The 12,423-nt window shown below is 37.5% G+C and overlaps 1 protein-coding gene across 1 annotated transcript in view; it reads right to left on the minus strand.

Moving 5' to 3' along the window:
- Positions 1-9,937: 9,937 nt before the first annotated feature.
- Positions 9,938-12,423, minus strand: part of PPP1R42 (protein phosphatase 1 regulatory subunit 42) — a 208,603-nt gene continuing 206,117 nt past the window's right edge. The window contains exon 8 of the mRNA XM_053715095.1: positions 9,938-10,323. Coding sequence (XP_053571070.1) covers positions 10,239-10,323 — 85 coding nt within the window. The 3' untranslated portion in view covers positions 9,938-10,238. The remainder of the gene's footprint in view (positions 10,324-12,423) is intronic.

Here is a 12,423-nt window from a genome sequence, read left to right on the forward strand (position 1 = left end):
ACAAGTGCAACTCCTGTGGGCCGCACACTACCTACATATCTTGTCATTGCTATATATAGTATACCATTTCCTGTGTATTATAAACAGTGGATCACAATGCTGTCCGCATGCAGTGATAGCTGCCGAGAATTTATTTACCCATTTGAAAATGTATATTTATCAAATAAAAAGTAAATGATTTTTAGTTTATAGAGAAAATTATGGAATGGACAGGAAATCAGTGCTGCCATAGTAATGAGCATACATAAAATACTGCTGCATGTGTCCAATAAATCATTTTCCACGTATCTGTTTTTTAACAACGTGGTTCTTTAAAGTTTCAGGAGCTTTGATGATCTCGCTACCGTAGCGCAGCTGCTCACTATACAAGTGAATCGCAATCCCAGGAACAAAGGGATACAGTTATTGTAATGGAGAGCTGAATGAACATTGCACGTATGCACATCCCTAACAGTAAGAGCGCTCGCTCTTTAAGCAATAAGCATAGTATAATTATTATTTTTTATATTTTTCATGGAGGTGTCGTGGGCCGCATATAAACAGGTGGAGGGCCGCATGAGGCCCACGGGCCGCCAGTTTGACACCCCTGATGTACGCTACAGTCGTGATGTTGTCCGACTGGAATCTGATTAATTTGGCCTCTGCTAGTTGAGGCCACGCCTGGAGCGCATTGAATATCGCTCTCAGCTCCAAAATGTTTATCGGGAGAAGAGATTCTTCCCGAGACCATAGTCCCTGAGCCTTCAGGGAGTTCCAGACCGCACCCCAGCCTACCAGACTGGCATCGGTCGTGACAATGATCCATTCCGGTCTGCGGAAACTCATCCCCTGAGACAGGTGATCTTGAGACAACCACCAGAGAAGAGAGTCTCTGGTCTTTTGGTCCATTTGAATTTGAGGAGATAAATCTACGTAATCTCCATTCCACTGTTTGAGCATGCACAGTTGCAGTGGTCTGAGAGGGATTCGGGCAAAAGGGACTACGTCCATTGCTGCAACCATTAAACCAATTACTTCTATGCACTGAGCCACGGAAGGCCGAGGAATGGAATGAAGAACTCGGCAAGTATTCAACAGTTTTGACTTCCTGACTTCTGTCAGAAAGATTTTCATTTCTACTGAGTCTATTAGTGTTCCCAGAAAAGAAACCCTTGTGAGCGGGGACAGAGAACACTTTTCTACGTTCACCTTCCACCCGTGAGACCTTAGAAAGGCCAGAACGATGTCCGTATGAGCCTTGGCTCTGTGAAAGGACGACGCCTGTATTAATATGTCGTCTAGGTAAGGTGCTACTGCAATGCCCCGCGGTCTTAGAACCCCCAGAAAATTCTGGGAGCGGTGGCCACCCCGAAAGGCAGGGCCACGAACTCGTAATGTTTGTCCAGAAAGGCGAACCTTAGGAACTGATGGTGATCTTTGTGGATAGGTATATGTAGATACGCATCCTTTAGATCCACGGTAGTCATATATTGACCTTCCTGGATCATTGGCAAGATTGTCCGAATGGTTTCCATCTTGAAAGACGGAACTCTGAGGAATTTGTTTAGAATTTTTAGATCCAGGATTGGCCTGAAAGTTCCTTCTTTTTTGGGAACTACGAACAGGTTTGAGTAAAAACCCAGTCCTTGTTCTGCAATTGGAACTGGGTGTATCACTCCCATTTTTAGTAGATCTTCTACACAGCGTAAGAACGCCTGTTTCTTTGTTTGGTCTGAAGACAAACGAGAAATGTGGAACCTTCCCCTTGGGGGAGAGTCCTTGAATTCTAGAAGATACCCCTGAGCAACTATTTCTAGTGCCCAGGGATCCGGAACATCTCTTACCCAAGCCTGAGCAAAGAGAGAAAGTCTGCCCCCTACAAGATCCGATCCCGGATCTGGGGCTACCCCTTCATGCTGTCTTGGTAGCAGGAGCAGGTGTCTTGGCCTGTTTACCCTTATTCCAGCCCTGCAAGGGTTTCCAGGTTGCTTTGGGCTGGGAAGTGTTATCTTGCTTTGCGGCAGCAGAGGTTGCAGCAGGTCCGCTCCTGAAGTTGCGAAAGGAGCGAAAATGAGCCTTGTTCTTGGCCATAAATGGCCTATCTTGTGGAAGGGCATGGCCCTTGCCTCCAGTAATATCTGAAATAATTTCTTTCAGCTCTGGGCCGAAAAGGGTTTTCCCCTTGAAGGGAATATTTAACAGTTTTGTTTTGGATGACACATCCGCCGATCACGATTTGAGCCAAAGCGCTCGTTGCGCCATGATGGCAAAACCTGAGGTTTTCGCCGCTAGTTTAGCTGCTTGGAGAGCGGCATCAGTGATAAAAGAATTAGCCAGCTTTAAAGCAGGAATTCTATCCATGACCTCATCGTATGAAGTCTCCCTCTGGAGCGACTCCTCCAGGGCCTCGAACCAAAAAGCCGCTGCAGTAGTTACCGGGATAATGCAGGCAATTGGTTGAAGCAGAAAACCTTGCTGAACAAAAAATTTCTTTAACAATCCTTCCAATTTTTTATCCATAGGATCTTTGAAAGCACAACTGTCCTCTATTGGTATAGTTGTATGCTTAGCCAATGTTGAAACAGCCCCCTCTACCTTAGGGACCGTCTGCCACGCGTCCCTCCTGGGGTCGTTTATGGGGAACATTTTCTTAAAGATAGGTGGGGGAACAAAGGGTACACCTGGTCTCTCCCACTCCTTAGTCACAATATCAGCCACCCTCTTTGGGATCGGAAATGCCTCAGTGTATACAGGGACCTCTAAATATCTGTCCATTTTACACAATTTTTCAGGGACCACCATGGGGTCACAATCGTCCAGCGTAGCTAAAACCTCCTTAAGCAGGACGCGGAGGTGTTCCAGCTTAAATTTAAACGCTAAGGAATCTGACTCTGCCTGCTGAGAAACTTTCCCTGTGTCAGAAATTTCTCCCTCAGACAGCCCTTCCCTCACTGCTACCTCTGAGTTTTGTGAGGGTACTACAGATACATTATCCAAAGCTTCAGATTGCTCATCCTCTGTATTTAAAACTGAGCTATCGCGCTTTCTTGGAAAAACTGGCAGTTTGGATAAAAATGCTGCAAGGGAATTATCCATTACTGCTGCTAATTGCTGTAAAGTAATAGGGGCCAATGCGCTAGAGGTACTAGGCATCGCTTGCGCGGGCGTAACTGGTGTAGACACGTGGGGGGAGGAAGGAGGACTATCCTCATTACCATCTGTTAAGGAATCATCTTGGGCAGCATTTTTTATTGTCACTGGATGATCTTTAAAATGCTTAGATGTTTTTGTACACTTTAAACATAAATGCAATGGGGGTATTGCCATGGCTTTTGAACATAAAGAACAAGGTCTATCTGAAGACTCAGACATATTTGACAGACTCAGACAACACTAAAATATTGAAAAAAATACTTTTGAAAAAAACGTTACTGTCTCTTTAAATAATAAAAAGGCACACACTTTTTTACCAAATCATCAAAAAACATCCGATCGTAATGAAATTTTCACCACATGATCCTAATGCCTTGAAATGATTGCACACAAGTTTTCAAAACGTTTAACCCCTTAATGCCCAAACCGGAGCAAAATGAAGTAAATACCCGGTTTAACCCACTACAGTACTATGCCACAGTCTTTGCTGTGGCTTTACCTTCCTTTAGGGTTATTTGCAGGTGTAAATAAAGCCTCCCTGAAGTCCTCCTGTACTCTAAAGGCTCTGCAGATGAAGCTGCGTGGAGCTGTGTTGCAAATCAACTGCGCAATTGAGGCGCGAAAATGAGGCCCCCTTATTCTTACTCCAGAGATATGGGGCTTTCTGAGTCAGATTAGCTGTCTTATAAAATGCCAGGCGTAAAAAAGTCCCCAAAAAGTGTTTACAACGTTTAAAAATGCTTAATAAATATAAGATTACCTTAATAAAGTAATCGATTTAGCCCATCACAGTGTCTGTCAGTATTAAAGCCCTTAACTGAAGCCCTCTTTCTATACTGTGTCTCAGAAAATGGCTTACCTTCCCTCATGGGGTATCTGTCAGTCTTCTAGCACTACCAGGTCTTGTTAGAAAAAATGACTGAACATACCTTAAGCAGTATAAGCCTGCAAACTGTTCCCCCCAACTGAAGTTCTCCTGTACTCAACAGTCCTGCGTGGGAACAGCAATGGATTTTAGTTACAGTGCTAAAATCTTTTTCCTCTCAGCAGAAATCTTCATCACTTTCTGCCTCAGAGTAAATAGTACAAACCGGCACTATTTTAAAATAACAAACTCTTGATTGAAGAAATAAAACTACAAATCTAACACCACATACTCTTTACCACCCCCGTGGAGATGCTACTTGTTAGAGCGGCAAAGAGAATGACTGGGGGGGCGGAGCCTGAGGGGAGCTGTATGGACGGCTTTGCTGTGTGCTCTCTTTGCCATTTCCTGTAGGGATTGAGAATATCCCACAAGTAAGGATGAATCCGTGGACTGAATACACCAAGTAAGAGAAAAGTATTTGTGGTAGAAAGAGCACATAGGCTGGGTATAGCTAGGCCTGGCCCTGATGGTACCCCCAGGCCCAGACCAGTAATGGTAAAGTACCTTTGCTTCCAGGACAAAGTCACACTGATGACTCAATATAGGAAGGCAAACCCACTTATGCGAGGCCAAGATAAGATTCTTTTATTTCAGGATTTTTCTCTAGAAACTTCTCTCAAACGAAGAGAAATGGCCCCATATTGCTCAATATTATTTAAAAAAAGATATACAGGCAAGATTGATGTACCCGGCAAAGATATATTTAAATGTAAATGGTGTAAATCATATCTTAAATTATCCTCAGGAAGCAAAAGATTACATTAAGGACTTTATAAGCTAAGGTAATAGCAATTTGAAGGGGAAAAAAAGTATTAAATGATTGTGTTTTGTTAGAGATGCGGTTTATTCTGATCTTGTATTTTTTTTTGTTGTTGTCCCTGCTCACCTTCGCTTGAAGTGTGTATTAGCTAGTAAAAAGAGATGTTGAATTTTCTTTCATGGAATGTTGGGGGAATAGCCCACCAGCTAAAAGGAGCATTATTTTAAAACAGTTTAAACAATATAAACCTGATGTGGTTTTCTTACAAGAAAACCATTTAATGGAAAAAGAAATCCCCAAGTTAAAGTGTAAATGGGTGGGGGATGTTATAGCTACCCCCTGTCGGACACGCAAGAGAGGGGTTGCTTTTCTATTCTCCAAAGCTTTGGATTTCACTACATCACAGGATTATGATAAAAATGGCAGATATATTATAATTGAGCTGGAGTGTAATGGTATAAGGTATGTTTTATGTAATGTGTATGGCCGAAATTACATAGAGGCGGATTTCTGGGATGTTTTATATATTAAACTTTTTCCATATATCAATAAAAATTTAATAATCGCAGGAGATTTTAATATGACCATATGTCCAGAGATAGATAGAATTAGGATAGGAACTAACCCACAGGATAGGAATCGAGAAAGGAACATTTTTAAGAACTTTATGAATAAACTAAATTTATGGGATATCTGGAGAAAAAAAATCCAGATATAAAAGGTATTCTCATGCGAATCCAAAACCCACAGGACAATGTCACGAATTGACCTTTTTTGATATGTAATAATATCATTAAGCTAGAGTTGAATCCTACTATTCAAGATATTTTGATATCAGATCACGCAATAATAACGTTAGAGGTATATGGGGTTAGAAGGCAGTCTGCCCAAATTTTTTTTTCTTTCCTAAATATCTTATACAGGATAATGAATTTAATAATTTTTTAACACATTTTTGGACAGAATATTGTACTAATAATAGGACATATTTGGATAAAATAGAGATTTTTTGGGAAGCGGCAAAAGCAGTCCTTCGTGGTGAGATAAGGGCATATTTGGTCAAATGGAAAAAAAAGTTATTGCTAGGGACCTTCAATTAACTAATCAGCTGAGAAATGCCTACAAGGCTTATATAGTTAACCCCAATGTTAATACCTGGGAAAAATACAAAAAAAGCTAAAGTAGAAAGAGATATGTTTCTTATACAAAAGGGGCAGAAGGAAGACCTTAAAACAAAGGCGTTTTTTTACGAATTACCATGGTAGGTGCACAAAGTTTTTGGCCAAATTAATTAAAACAGGGAAAGATGGTAAAAGTATAGCTAGTATTAAAAAAAAAAGATATAAGATATACCTCTTCACAAGACATTAGAAAACTACTATATGAATTCTATCAAGAGATATACTCGGCACAGGAAATTAATGATACTGTTAAGAAATTTTTTTGGAGTAAAATTTCTCTTCCTAAACTATCCCCAAATCAAATGCAAGACTTAAATCAGCCAATTTCTGTAGAAGAAGTTTTTGCAGCCATAGAGAAATCCAAAATGAATAAAGCACAGGGGCCAGACCAGATACCAGCAGAATTCTATAAAATGATGAAGGAGAACATTTTAGACACTTTAACTAAGTTATTTAATAAATAATACACTAACAATCAGATGGATTCAATGTATTTCACTACTTCAGTCATTACTCTTATTCATAAAAAAGATAAAGACCCAGAGCAGCCCAGTGCATACCACCCTATTTCATTATTGAATAATGATTATGTTATTAACTTCTGTAGTTGCAGATAGACTTAAGAATTGTATGAATGTATTAATACATACAGATCAAACAGGGTTCATGATGGGTAGAAGTGTAACTAAAAATATACGAAAGGTATTGTTAACTTTGGATTATTTCTGTAACAGGGCCAAAAATGGCCAGAAACCTCTTAAATCAGATATGGTGGTATTGACATTGGATGTGGAGAAAGCTTTTGACTCAATAGATTGGAATCACTTATTCACATCCTTAACTCAGTTTGGTCTGACTGGTGGCTTTCTCAATTTTGTAAAATTATTAGATAAAAATCCGTGTTCATATCTTTTAATTAATGGGGGACTGTCTCCTAAAATAATGTTGGCCAGAGGTACAAGACAGGGGTGCCCGCTTTCACCGCTTCTTTTGAATTTATCAATTGAGCCATTAGCCATACACCTTAGACAAGTATTAGAAGGTATTACTATTGGGGGTAACAAATTGATTGGACAATCTTTTATTGTTCTTGTCCAAAACTGAGCTTAGTATACCCCTTGTTCTAGAAATAATAAATGAATTTAGCACATTTTCAGGCTATAACTGTTATGGATTAATAAAAAGAAAGATAGTCTAAGAGAAGTCCCCTTCCAAATAGTAGAACAAATTAAATATCTGGGGATCTATTTATCTGATAACCCTGCTAATTGGTACTCATTAAACTATACTAAATTTTTTGGGGAAGCTAAGATTATGATGGATAAATGGAAGTTACTTCCAATTTCCCTGTCAGCAAAAATTGTATTGTTGAAAGCTTTCTTATTTCCGCTTCTTTTGTACCTATTACAAAATCTTCCAATATTTATTAAAAGTATAGATTTAAGACAATTTAAGAAACTATGTACAGGGTTGTTATGGGGGAAGAGGAAGGCACGTCTCTCTATTCGTTTCTTGAAATTAGACAGGGATTTTGGAGGATTTGGGTTACCAAATATCAAATTATATAATTGGATTACCATGGTCAAGATTGCAGCAGATTGGATAACGGAAACTAATCATTTTTCCTTCTCGGAAATAGAGGAGGAAATGATTAAACCATTCACATTAAAAGCCATTTTACACATAACTCCAAGCAAAATGCCATAAAATATTCGTAATTTGACTGTTATTAAGAATGTGGTGATAGCCTGGCAGAAATTTTGTGGGGAATTTAAGATATAATATGTTTTTTCTAGATATTTACCTATTCTGGGGAATCCGGAGTTTATTCCGGGTCTTAATCCTGGAATCTTTCAAGGTTGGTATTTATGTCGCACAATTACTTGACACAGATACACAAATTATTAAGACTTTTGACCAAATTAGAAGGGAATTTGATCTCCCAAAACACCACTTCTATGTGTATCTACAAATTAGACATTTTCTTCATCAAATTTAGGAATAGTTGAAAATGGGATTCACCTGTTTAGGAGTGGATGTTATTCAATTACAAATTGGTACAAAATGATTATGATATGAGCGTTAAATTTATGCTTAGAATCGTCCCTTTCTAGGTGGCAAAGGCTGCTAGGAGAGTTAGAAATACATGATATACAAAAAAGTATCCAACTAGTAGGTCACAAGAATACGTTGTGGAAAGAATCCCATAGCAAACTATTACATTTTTCCTATATTTCTCCAGTAACTCTTGCTAAATTGGACAAAAAATGTTCAGGTAGATGCTTTCATTGTACATATCCGAATGCAGATTTGATGCACTGTTTCTGGTTCTGCCCAAAGGTTTTGGAATAGAGTTAATTATTGGATAAATAAATTTACTCATCATAACTTAATACTCTCTCCAAAAATTATTACTTTTTTGTTTTATGCAAGAATTCAAGATCTAAAAAAGGATCAATCTTTTATTAATACTGCCATAATGGTGGCAAGAAATGTAATACTGTTACACTGGAAGGCAGAAAAAAACCCTAGTATTGCTGAATTTGTACAAAAAATGTATTTACAAATGATAGTAGAACAATATCAGGTGGAGTCAAACAATGAGAAACAATTTAAAGGTTTTTTTGAGAAATGGTTAAAATTAATTGAGTCATTCTCTCTCGCAATACAGCTTCAGATTATTTATCCTTTATGCAAATCTGGTGTTTTCTAAACATTAATTATGGAGGAGTATCTCCCAATTCAATGGGTTAGTTGACACAAGAGGGGTGAGAGGTGAGCAGGGACCCAATTTTTTTTAAACATTATATCATTAAAGGGGAGACAGTGATTCAAGGTGTTGTGAATCAGTGTTTATTTATAGATTATGGATTAATCCAGTGAGAGAATGTTATGATTTACACAATTATTAATGTGTTGGTTATATATATTTAGCACAGTACAAAATAGTATGATGCTAGTTGAATATTTTCAGGTTTAAGTATTTAAGTTATAAAAAACAAAAACAAAAGCAAGAGATGTTTTCTAGTCTAATATATGCAATGCACTGGATGTGTACTAGGACTTTTTTTTATTTTTTTATTGTTTTTTTATTTTAAGATAAAACTATAAAACTCCAGCAATGTGATGTAATACTACAAATACATGCATGTCTTACTTTTTCTGTTAAATTTGAATGCATTCGTAATTTTTTTGTATATTTTCTGTAACTTCATTATTGTTCCGCCTAGTAAGGCGCTGATCCTGTATTTCAGACACATTGTTGGCTTTAAAATAAATGGAAAAACAAAAACAAAACAATAAATGATTAAACAGAAATTATAAATAACAAAGAGAAGCTGAAGAATGATAATCAGATGCTTACAGTAACCCCCCCCCCCTCCCCCATGTTGTAACCTAGGTTTCCCTTATCTTGTCTCCTCCTCTGAGGTCAGTTAAGGTCCACATGCAAATGAGTGTACCCACAAATGTAATTGCTTATCTTGTGCTAAAGTAACTAACAGAATAAGCTGTGGTAAACTAGTTGTGTATATGTGTGTGTGTGTATATATATATATATATATATATATATGTATAAAAAAGATCTTTCCAGCTGTAGATTTGTAACCATTGAGATACATGGGCAGTGGCTGCTAAAATACATTCAGTGCACACACATTATATTTTAATTGTACCATTTGTCATTATATAGTACGTTGTTATACTCTTGAAGAATATATGCTATTTTAGCCCTATTCCTATGGCATCAGTGTGTCTACGATAATATACCTTGCTGGGAAAAGAAAACAAACATAATATGCTGATGTATTGTAATACTTTTGTTTCCAGAGCTCTAAAATGTATAAATTCCTCTTGATAAAACTATTACGAACTATAGCAAAGAAAAATAAAAAGTATATAACATACAGCCATATTTATACAATGAAACACTATAGATTTCAGCAAATGTTTTTTATTTTATTTAAATGCAATGACATTTTTTAAAACTACATATACACTATTTAATAATTGTACAGTATACAGCATTACTGCACAGGCTGGGGTGATGCTTTAAAATAAATGTCTATTTAAAAAAAAAGAAACAAAAACTGGGTTTTATAAAAAATAAACTGCAGTATTGGATTAAATAGCGTGCTTGACTAACAGAGCAGCAGTGAGTTAGCTGGCTGCATTTGCTCGGCATATTGCATGTTTAATACAGGAGATGATGAATTACGATGAACACTTTCTTTTGAACTCAGGGCACTATTTCACCAAGCAGGTGCGGCTTAAAGACATCTTGTCCAGACACTAAGCTTTCCGAATCCTTTATGGCTAATTGTCTGTAATGACACAGCAAACCACAACATTACACAAGTAATTACAACAGAAATAATAAATAGACAAACATCCAATGCTATTGACAAATTAGTACTACAGCAATAGGGACAAATTAATCTTTCCTACAATACATGTCAAGACTCTGGGACTGCGGAAAGCATGTCGCTTGCTTGTTTAGATGTAAGTAGACAGGCCTTGGCAGGAAACTATTCAGACTCTAAAGAACACATACAGTATGCTGTATATTTAGGGTATAATATGTACGTTTACATCAAACAATATTTTTTATTGACAGTTATTCATTAATATTTTAGAAAACAAATACTTCCTTATTTGAGACGTGAGACTCTCTCATTCCTGTAGATGTAATAAATATTCTTTCTTTTGTGATTTCAAACATACATTTTTTATAAGGCACTTACAGAGGAAATAAACAACCAAAAACTTTAGGTGTCATTTAAGAAAATATTTAATTAACAAAGTTTTACGGCTTATTAATCCAAAATGTGGTGTTTCTGGGGAGGCTGTTAATAGACAATAGTAAAATGACTCTAATGTATTACATCATTTTATTATTGCACAAATGCTTTTGTGTAACTATGGGGCGATCACAATACTTTAGAAAAAACATATAAAATAAAATCCACATAGACTTCAAATGTGATCTTCTGCTGAAAATCATTAGCTAAGATTTACTGAAGGATTATGATGAACCCCTATATGTTTAACCTCTGCAAATATGTTACACATAGATAAAGCCCATTCAGCACCCATAATGCCTGAGTAGGACATGTACCGTTATGTTGAGCCAATCAGGAGTAATATATAGCTGTCAATCATGGCTGTGCTCTTTCCTGGGTAAGTTAATTTTATCATTGTTTTTTATTTCCATTGAACATATTTTATTTTATTACAGGTACAAAACCCTTCATCCAAACTGCTTGGGACTGGAAATGGTTTGCATTTCGGAATAGTTTAGTTTTTGTAAATGGGACATCTTTAAGAGGGGATGGGACCAAGTGTAAACAAGAATATCTTATGTCATTTAGACAATATTTATGTCATTATACAGCTTATACATAAAACCGAAAGGTAGTTTATATAATTTGTAATACATAGTGATAATTTGTAACACACACACACACAGGGGTGGAAAAATATCACTATGGTTTAAAGCTACTAGCCCAGAGGGAAAAGTTACTAGTCCACTCAAAGTTAAAGAGATATGAAACCCAAATTTCTTATTTTATGATTCAGATAGAGCATGCAATTTTAAGCAGCTTTCTAATTTGCTCCTATTATCAAATTTTCTTTGTTCTCTTGGAATCTTTATTTGGAAAAGCAGGAATGTAAGCTTAGGAGCCGGCCAACACTCGCTCACAAGCTCTCAGCTAGGATTAAAAGCAAAACTGGAAGAGTTAGTTACCGCATTTGGCCAAATGGGACAAGCCCAGGTACCACGTCAAGGTCTCTTCCACATATCTGAGTCCCTAATACAGTCACACAACTGTAACCACGCACACAAATGCAAGCAAATGCAAGAGACCTTGACGTGGTACCTGGGCTTGATTGGAACAGCCAATAGAATGCGAGCTCAATTGCATCAGCCAATAGGATTTTTTCACCTTTAATTCCGATTGGCTGATAGAATTCTATCAGCCAATAGGAATTCAAGGGACGCCATCTTGGATGACGTCGTTTAAAGGAGAATTCATTGTTGAAGAAGACGTTGATTGAAGAGGATGCTCCGCACTGGATGTCTTGAAGATGGACCCGCTCCGCGCCGGATGGATGAAGATAGAAGATGCCGTCTGGATGAAGACTTCTGCCGCTTCGTTGAGGAGTTCTGCCGGCTTCGTTGAGGATGGATGTTGGGTCTTCAAAAACTGTAAATGGATCTTCGGGGGTTAGCGTTAGGCTTTTTTAAGGGTTTATTGGGTGGGTTTTATTTTTAGATTAGGGTTTGGGCACTTGAAAAAGAGCTAAATGCCATTTTAAAGGCAATGCCATCCAAATGCCCTTTTCAGGGCAATGGGGACCTTAGGTTTTTTATTTAGGATTTTTTTGGGGGGGGTTTGGTGGTGTGGGTGGTCGGTTTTAAT

Source organism: Bombina bombina, chromosome 5, assembly GCF_027579735.1.
Source record: "Bombina bombina isolate aBomBom1 chromosome 5, aBomBom1.pri, whole genome shotgun sequence".
Lineage (NCBI taxonomy): Eukaryota > Metazoa > Chordata > Amphibia > Anura > Bombinatoridae > Bombina > Bombina bombina.